The sequence below is a fragment of the Alosa alosa genome, chromosome 6, assembly GCF_017589495.1.
Source record: "Alosa alosa isolate M-15738 ecotype Scorff River chromosome 6, AALO_Geno_1.1, whole genome shotgun sequence".
NCBI lineage: Eukaryota > Metazoa > Chordata > Actinopteri > Clupeiformes > Clupeidae > Alosa > Alosa alosa.
This window is the reverse complement of record NC_063194.1, coordinates 14,341,618-14,360,243: the sequence shown is the minus strand read 5'-3', so window position 1 is coordinate 14,360,243 and position 18,626 is coordinate 14,341,618. Positions and strand designations below refer to the sequence as shown.

The 18,626-nt window shown below is 41.5% G+C and overlaps 1 protein-coding gene across 4 annotated transcripts; it reads right to left on the bottom strand.

The window, feature by feature from the left end:
• Positions 1-122: 122 nt before the first annotated feature.
• LOC125295572 (growth factor receptor-bound protein 2-B-like) lies at positions 123-17,046 on the bottom strand. Of its 4 annotated transcripts, none has more exons than XM_048244897.1 (10): positions 17,030-17,046; positions 13,886-14,078; positions 7,286-7,342; positions 6,979-7,112; positions 6,432-6,523; positions 6,036-6,155; positions 4,130-4,319; positions 3,234-3,335; positions 1,821-1,931; positions 123-600 (listed from the first exon to the last, which is right to left on the bottom strand). In XM_048244897.1, the coding sequence occupies exons 4-10, from the start codon at positions 7,054-7,056 to the stop codon at positions 424-426; spliced, it is 870 nt and encodes a 289-aa protein (XP_048100854.1). In that variant the 5' UTR covers positions 7,057-7,112; positions 7,286-7,342; positions 13,886-14,078; positions 17,030-17,046; the 3' UTR covers positions 123-423. The 4 variants fall into 4 exon arrangements, with proteins under 4 accessions (XP_048100854.1, XP_048100855.1, XP_048100853.1 ...); XM_048244898.1 differs by lacking the exon at positions 17,030-17,046 and adding an exon at positions 9,919-9,958 and having other exon boundaries at positions 13,886-14,219; XM_048244896.1 differs by lacking the exon at positions 17,030-17,046 and having other exon boundaries at positions 13,886-14,219.
• Between the last annotated feature and the right edge of the window lie 1,580 nt (positions 17,047-18,626).

The following is an 18,626-nucleotide window of genomic DNA, read 5'->3' as shown; positions in this document are numbered from 1 at the left end:
CAAGAAATAATAAAAAACGTTAGACTACATCAAAGTTATAATGGCATAACAAAGTAAAGTAAATACACAGCAAGGTTATAACATATTAGAAATGGCACAAACACTTTCAAAATATATCTCTTTCCATTCAATTTAATAAATTCATACAGTAAGATGTCCCATCAAATAGCACAAAACAAAGGCAAATTCATAAGTAGGCTACTTGGTTAAAGTCAGTGCTGAAACATTTGAGATTTCCATTACAATTACTACAATTTCTCTCAGGTTCATTATCAGTGAAATCCTGAATTTGCATATACACAATCTTTCAACAAAAGACATAAAGTTCTAGTCCTAAGGCATTGAGTCAGGCTGGGACAGAGGATGGGTTGGGATGGTGTTCATCTGATAAGGCTCTCGTCCGTTCTCTCCAAGCGAGTTGTCTCAAAGAGGGAATGTGTAATTGGCTGGAAACAGGCCAACTCTGCCGCGCACACGTCCCCTGAACCAGGAAGAGTCACTGCAGTCCAGGACCTCGATAATTTCTCCGACCTTAAAGCCTAACTCATCGTCCTCCTCGGCAGTGAAGTCGTAGATTGCTCTCACCTGCGTTGGCACTCGCTATAGCAAACAAAACATGACTGGAGTATGAGTAACATTATCTCACACACACAGACAAACATAAACACACACACACACACCCCCGCGTGCACACACACACACACACAAACACACATTAATCTATGATGAACATACCTCACACACACACAGATAAACATAAACACACGTATGCGCACGCGCACACACACACACACACACACACACACACACACACACACACACACACACACAAACACACATTAATCTATGATGAACATACCTCACACACACACAGATAAACATAAACACACGTATGTGCACGCACACACACACACACACACACACACACATACACACACACACAAACACACATTAATTTATGATGAACATACCTCACACACACACAGATAAACATAAACACACGTATGCGCACACACACACACACACACACATTAATCTATGATGAACATACCTCACACACACACAGATAAACATAAACACACGTATGCACGCACACACACACACACACACACACACACACACACACACACACACACACACACACACACAAACACACACATTAATCTATGATGAACATACAATTACAAATGGAGCAGGGGTGCATACACAATGGCACATGCATGAAGATGTCATTACTGTAAAATGGAAGCACATGGACAAAACACACACATGTAACTGAATGTCATCTGGACAATGACAAAGTGATTGAAAGTGGCAAAGAAGCCTAGAAGTGAGCGATATCGATTTTGAAATTCAGCATCAGATTCAATATCAAACAACAGGAGCTGTAGAGGCTCTTAAAGGTCCACTGCACTTTTGACTGTCACTTTGGTGCGGTCCATTTGTGTGTGCTTTGTCTTCGCCTTTGTTTGCCAACGTGATTTGACCTCTGATGCCTTTTATTGGCTCCAAAAGAGAGGCTCAAGTCAAGTCAAGTCAGTTTAATTGTATAGCACATTTAAAAACAACAGGAGTTTACCCAAAGTGCTTCACAGGTAAGGCAGAGAGGTAATTAGTTGTACACACATGAGCTCGGCTCGGCGGACGACCACTACCCTGGAGGCTACGGAGGTTCACCACAGCCCACCCACCAACAGCTGGTGCAGTGGCATAAGCAGTCACACACACATACAGTGTTCCTGTTGTTTGTGTTTGTACACACACACACACACACACACAGAGACCATTGAATTATAACACACTACCATGCTCTACCCTACCTGGGTGACGGGATCTGATATTCGTCTGCCTGGCTGGCTGCTGTTTTGAGTGATGCTCTTCGACACGGAGCCCAATGTGCTAGCCCTCTCCTCCACACTGGGCCTCTTGTTCTGTGTGAACACACACACACACACACCAGTCAGACGTGCAGTCTCATGGGTGACCTTCAAAAGATACCAAAGCTAGAACGCCAGGCCTCTACGGAGTGACAGGACACTACTCCTTTTTGTTTTGAATGTTAAATGTTAACCTTTAACCTTAAAGTAACAGCTTCAAAATCATTTTGACGGTACACTGACTTATACAAGGGAGAATGATGTGTCTGTCATTGTCACTGCACACCTGGAAGGTCTGTTTTTGCACAATGTAATTTTGGCGGATTGGGCTGGGCTGTGACTCTTTTACACTAAAAGGGTATGAAGTACGTTGAAAAGTGAATGACAAGGGTTTAATGGCAATACAAAATGGCAACTGTGTTCCCATGATTACGTAAGCTTATCGAGGAAAAGAAGACAAGAAGAGGAGAAGAGGACAAGGTTCTAACCATAAAGGTCCTATCCATAGATAAATCTATGGTCCTAGTAACGATATCAACATCATCCATCAGAAGATCTCATTGGATGGAAATGTATAATGGAAATGGAAATGTATGTTGGCAATAGAAGTTGCTTAGGAATAAAAAGCAGCTGCTAAACAAATATCCAACCTGTGTTGTGCCCGTGCTGGAGGTGGAGCTCAGGTTGACACTGAGGGCCTTATAAGAACCGTCCGGTGTCAAACATGCCCCGACCTGACCTAATTTAATCCATTCAGATTGAAATGCGCCCTGAGCACAATGGCAACAGCAACGGACAACAGAGGTACTGTAGATCCAAAGTTCCACTCAGGCTGACCTGGCTGGCATGTTACCTGGTCATTACTCCGACTGGTTGAATTCTAAGCCCCCCCAGCCTAGCTCTGAAACTGAAAAGCACAGCGTCCTCCGGAGGGAGAGATAAGGTCAGGCCAGGGAAGACAGAGACGTTACATGGCCTCTGGCCAAAACAATCCTCTTCGGCTGAGCACTGTCTGCACGTCTGTGTGTTGGGGCTCCTTCTGTGTGTGTGTGTGTGTGCATATCATGTAGGTATGTGCAGTATAGGTGTATGTAAGTGCCCGCGAGTTTTGTGTGTGTGTCTGTGTGTGTGAGAGAGAGAGAGAGAGAGAGAGAGAGAGAGAGAGAGTGTGTTTTGTTACATGAATGTGTACAACCTGAGTGAATATCCGTATGTGAATGTGCATTTACATGTGTGTGCATTTACATGTGTGTCCATTTGTGTGTGTGTGTGTGTGTGTGTGTGTATGTAAGTGTGTGAGTGTACAAACAACAACAAAACAACAATGTATGTGTGTGACTGCTTATGCCACCGCACCTGCTGCTTGTGTGACTGATCAGACGCCCTCCGCTGCTGGGCGGGCTGTGGTGAACCTCCGTAGCCTCCAGGGTAGTGGCCATCCGCCGAGCCTCTCTTTGCCTGCGGACACAATAAAAGGCATCATAGGTCAAATCACGTTGGCAAACAAAGGCGAAGACAAAGCACACACAAATGGACCGCACCAAAGTGACGGTCAAGAGTGCAGTGGACCTTTTAGAGCCTCTACAGTTCCTGTTGTTTGATATTGAATCTGATGCTGAATTGCGAAATCAGTATCGCTCACTTCTAGGCTTCTGTTTCACTGTACACACTACTCGAAGCTCTCTTATTGATCTGTGTTTCTTCTCTCTCCAAAGAGCCCTTGTGAGCGCTCTCACACACAGCGTGGGAGAAATGCCAGAGGCTACAGAGAGGAGGAGCAGATGGAACAACAGGAAGGAGAGAAGGAAGAGATGGAAGGAAGGATAAAAGGATGGATGGTAAAAATAAAGGGTATATAAGGACAATGAGAAACAAATAGAGAGGTAACAGGAAGACAAGAGGCCAGGAATCAGCCTGTTCATCTGTGTCTGTGTTCTTTGCTAAGGGTGATATTGGGTCAAACTCCGAACTAAATTCTAAGGGAAGGGGCACTGTTTATGCTTAATGCATGAGGTATGCTTTCTTGACATTTTTACCACTTTATTGTTCTGTATGTTTTCAATTTCAGTAATGCCATATGTGTACCTGTCAGTAAACAAGCGCTTAGTGTTACTATTCCATTACATTTAACCAGCATCCATTGAGGTCAGTTTGTGAGCAAAAACATTTTCTAATACAAGTATCCTTTACACTGAACGCCCTGCATAGGGAGCTGTTTGGGAAAAGAGCATAGAGCTGAGGGTTTTTTTTACCGGCTGTGGAACAGATGGCCTGGAGTCGTCCCTGCTGCTGTCGTTCAGGTAAATCTCGCTGTTTTTGGAGATGCTGTTTCTCCTGTAGTACTCCACCAGCTCGTTCAGGGAGTTGAACTTCACATTCCAGATGTGGTACTTGGCCTTGTTCTCCCTCATGATTTTGAAATGCTGGACATCACTCTCGTGCCTAACCAGAAGAGAGAGGATTAATTTACTCATTGACTTGACTCACGTACACCTTGCTTTTTTCTTGCTGTTTTTCACCATTTCACTTTTAGGAAACATTTCTACCAGTGGTGTAGTCTAGTTAGCCGTAGTGGGTATACTGTGATGTAGTCTTGTTAGCTGTAGTGGGTATAGATCAAACCCAAATGTCAATATGTATCCTTGCCTATTTTTAGTGGGTATACTGAGATGGTGATGCATTTTAAGTGGGTATACTGTGTAGTCCTGTATAGTCCTGTGTATCAGACTACACCACTGATTTCTATGACCATGATCTGAGGTATGCTTACTGAATCAGGTTTTTGGCCTTTATTGTGAAGGAGAGGGAAGAGAATGAAAGGAAGAGTGATGAGTGGGAGAGAGATGGGGAGGGATCGGAAAATGACCAGGGTCGGACTCGAACTTGGGCCCCCGTGGGCACTTGGACCCAGATATGGTACAGGGGCTGTAGCCAGCCGCACCACAGGACCATCGCATAAATAAAAAAAAAACTACCTTTTCCTTTTGGTACATAAATACTAGTCTAGAGGAATGCGCCTGGATTCAGATTCAGGGGAAAATAGGGCAGGGGGAATGTCTCTGATTTCGAACAAAGCTTTTTTCAATAGCCAATCGCAGAGAAGTGGCAGACCTTGTGAGTATGCACATGTACTGGGTGTTTCATGAAAATACCGCCGACTGCGGACTAACAACCAAAACGATGGCGTTTAGTTTGCCTTTGTAACCATCTCTGGCTAGCCTTTGCATAGGCAAATGAGACATAACTTCTGCAGAGGTTTAGAGCAAATGTTGTTATGAACTTCAATTTCTTCAAAAATCGACTCTAAACATGCTTCAATTGTGTTTGTATCAGCAGCCATTTCGCACTGGTTTCAGTAAGAACTTTTCCCTATGAACACAACGGAAGTGAGATCAGTGGGCGTCTCTGAAAGTATCTGTTTTCCTGGGTACCCAGATTACATAAATACCATTTTATTATATATGAGCCAATCGTCTTAGAACAGGCTTTCTATCACTCGTGTCCACTAGGGGTCCCCTGTGAGTCAGGAGTCCACAGTGGCACCACCTGAATCCTACATCATCACTGAGGACGGCAGTTGGGGCCCATGGATGATTTATGAGATGGGGACTCACACAAATCACCCAATCTGACTGCGATGCCGAGGCAGTTGTAGGCGCTGCAATATTAATGTGACATTTCCACATGGTTATGCTTGCCAGGCGGCTGACGGATGAAAGAGAGAGGCCTGAGTGGGTGCTACTCCGGAGCAACAGTGGCACGGACTGTACTGATCAAACTGATGACATGGCTAAAAAGGAGCCAGGCTAGTCAGTCAACCCAGAGGGTCAATTAGGGCCGCTGCATAACTGAGGCAATCACAATGAGGAAAAGAACGCCATGTTTTGTGAGTTAATATAGCTGTTAAATATCTGAGTATAAACATGGTCCTCAGTTGACTCCCAGTAACTAACTTTATACGCACAAAAACTCATGCGAGATAACTGTGCACATTATTAACAATCCAGAGTATTTATGTGAAGGACTAGATTTCACACCCACTTGGCTTTTCTACATTTCCATATGATCTTTCACATACTGCACTTAGCCTTGCCATATGACACAGACTATGAGTGGACATCTTAGGGACTCTGAGGGATTCATAGTTCTTCTTCCTACCGGACAGAGATGGAGAAGGCCCCAGGGGTGCTCTGGCTGCCGCGGATCAGGAACCCCCCCATGTCTCGGTCCATCAGAGTCTCCTCAGCGGAACTGCGACTGGCGTTCTCCTGGAACCAGCTGGAAAGGGCCAGTGGGGATGAATGTAAATATGGCCATACATGCATAATCACATGAGCTGCGCCTGACATATAGTTACATATGCACAGAACGTGCGCACACACACACACACACACACACACACACACACACACACACACACACACACACACACACAGACACACGTTCACATACACACACAGACAAACACACACACACGTTCACATACACAAACGTTCACATACTCACACATATATTCATGGTTCACATGTACACATGAAGTAATCGTAAGCATACCTGGGAGTCTGTCTGTCAACATAGTTTTTGGGCACAAAACCTTCGTGGCCGTGAAGCTCTGCTTTAAACCAGCCGTCTTGGACACCCAGGATCTGAGTACAGAGCATGATTACAGTAAGTAGGACAGCAGGCCCATCTGGGTGCGCTGCATCTGTGCTTCAGAGGCTGCTTATAACCACAGGAAGCGCACTAGTCAGTGTGCAAGATTTTCTCATTCACTGCTTGCTCTCATTCTTACTGCCCCAAGGTCGACTTCGAGACCTGACCTTAACATTTCTATGAACACCCTGACTACTGTCTTGCTGTACCATCGGTCCATTAGACCCAACCAAACTACTGGTAGTGGCTCTCTAACAGATCATAAATTAGTCTTCAATTTAACAAACCATCGTTATGTCAACCTAACCTCAGTCTGATTCTAACCCACTCCCTATCTAACCTATTCATCTTCAAACCAATAGCTTTCTGATGTTATCTGGTCAACTGCTTACCAGAAAGCATGACAACTTTGACTTGTCACAATGTATGTAACCTCTTGAAGACGCACCTTTAGGATGTCCCCTTTCCGGAAGCTGAGCTCGTCCTCAATTGTGGCATTGAAGTCATACTTTCCTCTGGCTTCCATGGCAGCGGGCACGGAAAGTCAGCGGACCAGGCCACAACAACGGATTGGGTGGTGTTCTAATAGCGAGAGCGAGCGAGGGAGAGAGAGAGAGAGAGAGAGAGAGAGAGAGAGAGAGAGAGAGAGAGAGAGAGAGAAGGAAAGAAAGATGTAATAAGATACCCACGCACACTAGCGCACAAATGAACGAGTACACACACACACACACACACACAAAGACCCCTCTCTTTACCTTCAGATGCAGGTATGAGAATTTCACTCAGTGGTTTTCCAGCACCCACCACAAAATCTGCAAAACAAGACGAGACAGAGCTGAGTGACTAAAGCACAAGCAGGAGAACCTGTGAAATGATCACAGGTCCTCTGCAGCATCTTGCTACACACACACACATACTAGGGTTGTAAAGGTACATGTATTCGTATCGAACCATTTAGGTACAGGACATCAAGTTCAATACAGATGCGTACTGAATGTACCAAATGCAACCTTCAACAGCAATCAACAGTAGGCTTTTTTGCTTGCGGACCATGTCATATCAAATTCGAGTTCCCATACAAACATATTAAGTGGTGGAGAATATGTCAGTTTAGTCAACTAACGTCAAAAAACATTTGACATCTTTTCAAAATACTGTTCCTGTTGCGCACCAGCAATATTGTCAGTGAATGTTAGGTTAGCGGTACCTACAGGCTTACTGTACCGAAAATGAACCAAACCGTGACTTCAAAACCGAGGTACACACCCAACCGTGATTTTTGCGTACTATTACACCCCTAACACATACACATGCACAGCACACCGGGAGCCATATTGAACAGAATAATTCTCTTTGCTACCAATAGCTGTGGGTGAGTGCCATACAACAGGCAAGGCCTAAAATCTAAGTGATAAGTCTCACTAATAAATCAGTGTCTATGGTGTATCCTCTATACTCTCTGTACACAGTCAGTCAGCCAGCCACACTTTTAAACACTACTGTTAAACATATTTTAGGCATGCATGGACTTTGACCACAGCCCACCCCACTAAACCTATCCTTTAAATGATCTGAATATGGTAGTGAAAGCGTGAAAGCTGAACATCAGATGAAAGCTGAACGCTGAAGCGGAGACTTATCTGGCACTATCTGTCACCCACATTTTGATGGCATTTGGCCCACTTTCCTTCTTTCTGAGTATCAGCAGCGTGAGCAAAGACAAGAGCAAAAGATCTGTTGCTTGGAACAGGTATCGCCGCTTGGTATGGCTTGATGCACTGCAAATGTGCACACACTACTGCAATGAGGTGGAGCGGAACCAGTAAATCCCGAGTTACTGCTCAATCCACGACACACACTTTTTCACTGACATAAGTACAGCATTCCATTTACTTACTGTTATGAAAACGCAACGCAACATTTATCTTGAAGCAGACACGTTGACTACCTAATAATGTCAATGAAATTAGATTACATGAGAGTGTTATACATCTTAATAAGCAAGCACACGCTGAGCGTGATCTTATGTGGGCCATATTTAAACATACTGCAACAACTCTGCTACTAGAAATTACACACTGTGGCAACACACAGTGACATGTTTGTTTGTTGTTTAAAGACTGATAACACTAAATGATTATACCGTTGAGATTTTGAGCGTGATCATTACATGACACACTGGTGCGGAGAAGGCATGGAATGTGCCAAAGCACAACATAAAAGTTCCAACTATGCAACCCATGTTTGATTGGTATCTCCATACACAGGTAAAAAAAAACTGTTGGCAAGATAAAGAGATGTTTCTGACTATTTCTGATCATTTCTCACAAAGGCTGATAGGAATCCATTAATCAAAACACCCGATGTGACTGTTTGTGTGTCTCCAGCTGTGGACATGCTTTATTGCTTTCCACTTATCCTCCATGATTCAATTGGATACATTGAATACTATGTCAGAATCAAAAATGATATTCAATAAAAACAGACTGGTTTGTGTAATTCAAATGTAATGAGGTCTAATACATTTGGCAATCCAGCTTTTCCTGTTCTTTTTTTTCAGAGATCTTTTCCTCAATACTGTGGCATCTGATTAAGATATCGGTGGATGGATCATGAATGTGTATTTATTGTGATTGTGTAACCTTTTAAGTAAGGGATAATGTATAGACCCTTTCATCAATACAAACAAAAACAATGCTTGAACGTTCTATTTGGGCCCCAATCTACTTCCTCTACATTAAGATAACATATGGAATGTTAAAAAGGAAGTCTTGTGGGGCCAACTATGATGCTGATAATGGAACTCTCTTGAAAGGGTCCATAGAACGCCGGTCATTACTGGGAAAATAAGTCCCGACAGGGTGAACCGGACCCCGACGCGCAGCGGAGGGGTCTTGTTCCACCCTGAAGGGACTTATTTTCGCAGTAATGACCGGCGTTCTATACATTATCTGCTTATTATACGGCTACTTGCCAAAACGAAATAATAAACTCCCCACGATATGACTTTAGCCTACATAACCTAGCCTATTTGTTACCGCTTCATCGTGGCATTTTGCTGAGAAACAAATAGTTCGCGAACACACGCCTGCTGAACTTGAATCAAACATTCTTTAGAACACAGCTGATCAACCGTCTGCTTTCACGTTTGAATGAAGTTCCAGTCCTTGCGTAGTGATATGAAAGACATTAATCAGAAGCACAAAACCCGTTACCATTGACAGCGGTGATTAAATGCTTTGCCGGTGATGTATGTAGATTTAACATAGGCCCGAACGTTGGGAAGGCCCATTCATGTGAATGGAACGTTCTGCAGCACTCTGAAGAGCCGTGTAATAATAATTAATAACAAATGACTGAATTATTTTATGATAGTTCTCCTTCTTACCCCGTTGCCTGATAAAGTGTACCTCACCTCCCCTGCACACCTGCGAGAACAAATCAAAGCATATGTCACATCTGGATCCTCATGTACTATTGCTTTTTTCTAAAAACAGAGCGCCAACATCAACCCCCTTCTAACATGATTTTTTAACAGAGAGAAGAAGAAGATGAGCATGGCAAGCGCATAGCCTCTGATATGGCATAGCATATTTGTATACTCTGTCAGCTTTGATGCTTTTTTTTGTTGCTGTTGTTGTTGTAGCACCTACTGTAAATCCATTACCAAATCATGGTTATCACTCTAGCATGTCTTCAGACTGCCAAGAACTGAGAGAGGAGTAGTTCTGGAAAACGTGCCATTGGAGAGAAAACCACAAGACCTGACCTCACAAGTTCTGACTGACTGACTGCAAACGTTGTATTTCTGATTTCTGGGACAATGCGGAGCTCTGTAGGCAGCACAGTAACTGCCAGTAAAGACGTCGCAAAACTTTCTCCTTAGCCCCCGACGTAATTGGGAACGGATATGAGGGAAAACAGAAGGCTAATTACTATCACTTGCTTCCTGGTGAGGAGAAAGGAGGAAGGCCCTTCCAAAACATCCCTGTGGGTGGACTTGGGAATTAAATTAAATTAGCGGGGAAGTACAAAGTGGCCTTTCTACTTGTCCCCTGTGCTGGAGAGGGGACATACTCTGTGACGAAAGAGAAAGAGAGAGGGACATAGAGTGAGATGTAGAGAGACTGAACAAGCACAAAGATTCAGAGGCCATGCATTTTGCTAGGCAAACTGTTTGTCTCTCATCCTTCTCTCTCTGTTAAATTTTAACTCTATCTTTTTCAACGTGCTGCTCATACCACAAATGCTACTGTCACTACCTTTTCACTGGCACCAGCAATGGGTTACGGATTTAGTGCGGCAGACAGACTCCACACACAGTCAACAAAAGAAGCTTTTTGGATAGGAAGGCAGGGTCACATAAAATCATTTAGGGACAGATTACTAACTACGGTAAATTAAGTGGTTTGGCTATTTCGTCTTTTATCCTTGTAATGCTATAGTGTTTATGTGAGTTTGAAGAGGATAAATGCCTTTCAAGCTGAATGAAAGAGAAGCATGTGTTGAGGAAAAGTTCTAATCAGCCCTCAATGATTGCAAAGCCATGTACTGTAGACTTTCTATGAAACATTGTGTTTGAGCTCTCAGGCTGTCTACAAATACGTGTTATGTTAAGTTATGCAAGACTCTAGACAGAGTTATCTGATCTTCAATGCTGAGAGTCATTCACATTTACACATCAAATATATTTATTTTTTTATAATCAATCACAACTGACACTGGTTTAAGGGACAAAGGGTGTCTTTTTTGATCGATCACTAGTTAGTGTGCACTGGTGTTCTGCGTGACAAGTGATGATGTGAGATTGAGCATGTTACTCTCTCTCTCTCTGTTCTACCAAACTGCTAAACACTTTCAACTAGTGTAGAGTCCGATTCCATGTTAGCTGGAAAAAAAGTACAAAAATATCATGCTTAAACACAACCTACAAACAGTGACATATTTTGTACACCCAGGTTAAAAGCGATGATGTCATAACAAACCTTTTTAGCTCTCCTGTTGTGTTTGGTTTATGTTTACTAGTTTTGTGTTCCTGGTCAAAAATGACCGCTGCATTATAACTTATAAATCCATAGTTACACATATATTATCATCTAATGTTGTGATAGACCTTTGTATCAACTTGTGTTCTATTGGATATAACTAGTTTTGAACTTCCATTGGCTATTTATGGCCTGCAGACCTCATTGACCTGAGCTCATGCAAGTCAGAAAGGTTCCAATGGGGGCTGGAATAGAACCAAAGAGGGTGTATTTGTGTGTGTTTTAATGTACAGAAGCATACATACAGTCCATCTGATCAATAAGTACAGTATGTGCCTGGACTCAGTTTTATACACTGACCATTTTCTCACCATTTTCTACACATGGGTGTTCTAAAGTTAAATAAAACACTCAAATTGTTATGAAAAATATATTTGTTTAGTGTGTTCAGATGCCCTGTGTTAACAAAGTTATGGATCCTCATGGTAGTCAGAATAAGTTAACAATATTTTTGAGAGAAAAGAATTGTCAATCGGTCACATTTGACCGCGAACACAACAGGAGGGTTAAAAAATGCAAGATCTACATGCATGGCATCATATTGGAAGAACTCAATCCTCAATGGCTTAATTTCAACATTTGACCGCGAACACAACAAGAGGGTTAAAAAATGCGAGATCTACATGCATGGCATAATTTTGGAAGAACTCAATCCTCAATGGCTTAATTGCAACTAGTGTTAAAGTGTATAATAACAAATGTTTGATAATAACCAATTTCGCTTTCCTCCGTCCAAATAAAAAAAACATCTATCTCTGCTTCACCCGCAATCAATAGTTATTTATAATAACTGTTATAACAGAGCGTCTCCAGGATGTGCTATCTTATCTAGCTGCTAGCTGATCTGAGAGTTAATATGTCAGTCACACATGTGGGGGCTGTCAGTTACACATACAAATGTAGCTTTCCCTGGAAGGCAAAAGTCATCCAAAGTTAAATGGGTCCTTGGTAAAAAACAGAACATGCTACTGAGGGTTGGGAGAAACTGTAAGTGAAAAAGACAGACACTACCAGGGAAAATGTGCAGAAATTAATTTGCCTTTCTCAAAAAAGGAAATACAGTAAAATCAATAGCAGTAGCAGAATATGGCACACAATCCAATACACATGTCAAATGACAATAATAAATGATGGTTTAAAATATTAAACATTTGACAGCTGAAAGATATCTTCAGATAATAATCTCCAGATTGATTTGATTAACCCCCCATCATATTTTCTCTCCCAATTAAGTCCTTTAATTAAATGACTGGCTACATATTAGCCAAACTGTCCCATACAGACTTCTGGTGTTGTTCTGGAGCAAACAGCCATAAAAACTGTTAAATGATTAACTCACACACAATATGCTCTTTAAGTGCTTAGATTAAACAGTCGGGATGTTCCCACTGGGCCCTCAGGGTTGGTGTATGAGTAACAAACATCAAACAGCCTTTTCCAGCTGTTTGTAAAACTATTTGATTGATATTAATAGTTTCATATTATCCTGCTGTTTTGATTTAGACACATTTAGTGGAACCATATTTCACACTTCTGAAATAGTATACAGTAGATAAGGACAAAAAGGAACCAACTTTGATTGAACAAAATGCCCTATAAACCTGAATCTCTCTCTCTCTCTGCCTCTCTCTCTCTCTCTCTCTCTCTCTCACACACACACACACACACACACACCTGGGCCCTGTGCTTTTAGGGAAGTAAGTTTGCTTCACTAAACAAATAGGTACATTCCCACGTGTTGCATATCACTGTTGTCCCATTCATCTGTCAGTACATCCTGATTAAGAGCATGCAAATATTAACTTCAGCCTACATGGTTCTGTCAAAGAGCACTTTAAGTTCTGTCAAAAAGAGCATTACCAACACAAGTACGAGTACCTACAAAGTGCTGTTGCATCATGTAAATGCCACAGACCCCAAGACTGTAACACCAGGATTTGCAATTAGAGAATATGAGTCAGGTAACAACATCAACAGCAGACACATTTGTCTAAAATGGTATACACCAAAGTATAGGCTACTTAAAAGCAAAATTAGTCTAAATACGGTTGGAATATTTGAAGACATTGTATGGAGTATGTCAACTGAAGCCTGGCCAATCAGTATTGTAACCTCAACCAAACTCAAAAACTAAAACCTTATATTTGACATTGCTGCATTATTTGTGCGTAAAGCGCGAGGACTAGTAATGAGCGGTGATAGTGGTAGCAGGAGAGGAGATAGTAAAAATAGCAGAAGTAGAAATCTGTCCTACTATAGTACAGTATTTGTTGTAAAACCCTCAATTGTAGCTGTAAATGAATTACTCACGTTCAATATCATGCGATATGTCTTGCGAATCACCACATGGAAGGGCTGCTGTTTGACATTCGATGACAGGTTAGCTGTCAGACAAGTCCTTGGATTCAGCCAAGCATTACTGAGAAGACATCCAGCATCAAACTTTTTTGGTTTCGATTAAATCGAAAACTGTCTCCTGGCAACTGTACAGTTTCGTCGGCCCCTTGTTTACGGAAATAAAACAAAATATATAACAGATTTTAAGAATCAAGAAAGTCCCTTAAAATGCTCTTTATCGACAGTAGTACCACCCACGGTCGATTCAAGAAAAAGAGCGTGCTTTGAAGTTCGGGCGTCTGAGATGCATCCAACTATCTTGCAGCAACAGCAAACTCCTCCCAGATAAACTAGAACTCATGTTGCGCATGGTAAACGTGTACATATACTAAATATCCCACACTAAGACTGCACTAGAAATATGTCCTAATCGCTTTTGTGGTTTCTTATGTAGCCTAGTTTGTTTAGTTCAGGTCATTGTTATTCATATATTCACATCAATTCTCACGTGTCTTCACCATAACTGGTTGATTTTTCGGACATCGGATATGACACAATTATGGTGAATTGAGACAACTTTAAGGTAATAGTGAATATGTGCTTGTGCAAGCAGATTGTAGCCTAAGTGCTAAGGCAAAAGACAGGAAATGTGAAAGAAGCATGGTTTGACATGATAGAAGTGTAGTTTCATGCTCCTCCCCCTTTCTCTCTCTCTCTCTCTCTCTGTCCCCTTCCCTTCTTCTAAAGTTACCACCACTGTAATTCCCCAGTCCCCCACCCTCAGCCATTGACAGCTGCACACAGACACATGCAGAGGTCACATACAGACAGCTTTTGTCTTGCTTCCAAAATTTCCACCATAAAATGTTTGCACAAGGACAAACTGGGCTAGTGTTGTTGTTTGTAATTTTGTTGGTTTGTTTATTTGTTTTAGGCTTTGTGGTTTGTTGAAGAGGAGCACGTTGAGACAACTGCATGTCTCCAAAATGCCTCCCCTATACCCCAGCTGCCAACAGCTTTCGCCAAAATAAACTATCACAAATCTCGAGAGAGAGGAACTTTTCATCTCAGAATAAGGGAACTGAGAGAGAAAGGCCTGTTCTTCTATGCATTCATTTTTATCTCTCGCTGATCACACTGGTTTTGCACTGGTTGTCCACACTGGCTGCAGTCATGTGACTCTTTATGGTCAATTGGTTTTAACTAAATAATGCTGGAAGAATTACTACCATAAACCACATAAATATAAATAATTTAATTTAATTAGGCCTATATATGAGAACATGGATAGGGAAATAGTAAAACTGTGTACACACTGTTGGCCCTACTTTAAAATATTAACAGAAGGCTGAGTCAGTTGTAGGTGAATTATTTACTGTACCATAAATGTCTGTATGTCGCTATAGACCCTTTCAACAATAAAAACAAAAACAATGCTTGAACGTTCTATTTGGGCCCCAATCTACTTCCTCTACATTAAGATAACATATGGAATGTTAAAAAGGAAGTCTTGTGGGGCCAACTATGATGCTGATAATGGAACTCTCTTGAAAGGGTCTATGTTCCACATTTTTGTCTTTACATATGACTAACATAATTGTCACTTATTTGAAACTGAGACAACTAAAAAATGTACCGCAATGAACCCAACTCTTAGCCACGGTTTATACATTGATTTTGCAAAATTTCTACAGCTATGAGGTTAATAACAGGGGCAGTTAATATGGAAAGTCGTATGGAAACACTGTCCTGTGGTTTACACAATGCCGCTAATACACAGGAAATTCCTGTAGAGTAATTAATGTTTTGTATCTTTATATCACTGATGCAAGTTGCACCTAAAATAACTTATGATATAGGTTAAATTGTGTTAATAGGGTGGCCAAATCATATTATGCAATTATTACATTATTTTGAAAAAAATGAGGCATTGTGTGCAAGGTCATTTTAAGAAGGTAACCTTTAAAGTTATTTGAACACAACTATAAAATGAAAATATGTTCTGCATTCTGTTTCACTGCTCAGTCTAATGAGCAGTAACGTGTTCCCCTGTGGACAGTCAGTCCATGCTTGGTCCACCTGCAGATTTCACTTAAACCCAAGGAAACGTTAGGAAATCTTAACTATTTGTGTCTTCTCACAGTCCTTGTTGCTAGATTGTCGTCTTCTGGTTTGGAATGTATGCAAAATTGGGCAAAACCTAAGTCAATATATTGCCACAGAGGGGGGAAAAAAAATAGACAGAGGTACTGATATACCTCATTAACTAGAAACCATCATCAACAGACTTTCAATAGAAACTATGTTTAGGTTATATCTTTGTCGACATGTCTTAGCCATGGTTACCTCTCAGAGGAAAATCTAGTAAGTGTCATTATCTGTGATTTTAAATAGAGAATCAACATCCTGGTTCAGTTAAAACATGTCTAGAAACATTTGTGGAGAGTCTCACAACTAGAGCATAAAACTATAGTTTCTGTGAAGAGTATATGCAGTCTTATGCTAATTCATAAAGCATGTGAAAACAATTTGCTTTCCTGTCACCATGGAAAATGCTTGACAAGAATCACAAAAACGGGTTACAAAACACATCCACATGATCAGCTCTGAGACCCCGTGCTTACCAGAAACCAAAATTTGAGATATTATCTTTAGTACCATTTTTAAGATATGTCAACTTGTTTATGTAACCCAGAGGATATTTTTTCTCTCTTAAGAGCTCTCTCTGTTAAGAACAAATCACTATATTGTGTAATATTGTGTATGTTGATGTTTTTTTCTATGTTAGTGTTGGTTATTCTAATACTAAGACCTAACCAAGGTAAGGCTACTCCAGGATTATGGGGCAGTATAGACACAGAACAAATATCCCTTTACTTTATAAATGGCACACGCAAATAAACCTGTTTGAAAAATGCTGTTATGAATTGCATATCACAGTTATTGCATTGTTATTACAAATGAGTGGACCCCTGAAAATAGCAAACCCTATTTCATATTTTGTCTGCTGTTTCTACAGATCACACTACCATGTGAACTGGTTGGGACCTGCAGAGAGAAAAAAGTGACCACTCAGCAGTCTCCTTCCGCTAGTCAGCTACTGTACCTCATCCTCACCTCAACCGCTTATGATGATGTTCAAGATGACCTTTGCTGGATTAGTTTATACAGTCTGCTTGTATTCTTATATTCAGTTAAAGGATGAATTTATCTAATCCATCACCAAAGGAAACCCCCAACCTCCAATCACACCAACGTGTTTAAAAAAAAAAGAAAAAGTATAGACCACCTGTCATCATGGTAGAGGTGGCTGAATGAAGCTAAGTGAAAACAGAGACTGAAATGCCGCTCTGAGAGTGGTGTGTGGAGAGGGGATAGGTTTGGTGTTTGAGAGAGTGCACTCATACACTCACCACACGACTGCACCTTGGTCAACACCTCCCATTCTGCACCTGCACCAAGAGCGCTGTGTGCACATTTCCTTCTGAAACCAACGACCGTGATGAAGAGAGAGAGAGAGAGGGAGAGAGAGAGAAAGACATGAGAGAGAGAAGAAAGACACGAGAGAGAGAAAGACATGAGAGAGAGAGGAAGACACGAGAGAGAGAAAGACATGAGAGAGAACGTGAAAAGTGCAAGAGAGTTGAGAGAGAAAGGAAGAGTGAAAGGTGAAATTGAGAGAAAGAGAGGGAATTGGAGAGAGAGAGAGAGAGAGAGAAAGAGATGTTAAAATAACATACCGGTAGTGCTTAACAAAAAAGGGGAACTACAATCAGATCATTTGAATTATATATAAAGACTACATACTTAGAGACATGTTGATGTACTGCAGTGAAGGGACTCATTTGCAGACTAAACTGACGCCACACCCCACCCACTCCTGACTCCTGACTATGGTGTGTGTGGAGCATTAGCATGATCACATTTTTGAATATATATCACTTCAAAGGTAAGTTACACACATCATGACTGGAATGAAACAAAGAAGTAGAGATAGAGAAATGAAACAATTGAGAGGAAATGATGAAGAAAGACAAACAGGAGAACGGAAAAGAGAGGAAGAGAGAGAGAAAACGGTTGAATATCTGTTAATGTAAATATGATTCCTATTAAAGGCACCCTTCATGAGATGAACATAACTCCGATGTAATATAGAGGGAATGCACCGACAGCAGTCTGTAGAAAAATATCTCAGAATTCCTGTAGCATAGCAGCCCTTTTGCATTTCAATTTCAGGGGGCAGTTTCCTTCCCGAAACTAGAAAGCTGCTAGTTGTAGGTAATCGCCTGCAGAGGGCTGCTCAGACAATGGCAGAAGTGCCGTTTGTCATGTTATGAGGTTATTTGCCATCAAAATGATTTTGAAAACGTTATGATATGGTCAAAAAACTGTTAAGGGTGCCTTTAAATAACACTTTATGTTATGTGTATGCCTCGCTATAATCAGTAACACATGCTGTGACACGCTGAGGCATGTGTCTAATCCTCTGTGTCCACACCAGCATCACTGTGTCAATACTTTTGGCTCCCCCCTTTGTCAAACTGATGACATGCATGCACAAGCAAGCACACCTATACTGTAGATGTGTCGCGTGTTGATCTTTCATCTTCCATCCATGGAAAATCAAAGCACTGATGAAGACCACTGTGGCGTGTCAGTGCAGAGAAGGCACAACATTCTTAATCAGCCAGTGCAGTAATGTTATCCAGCAGCC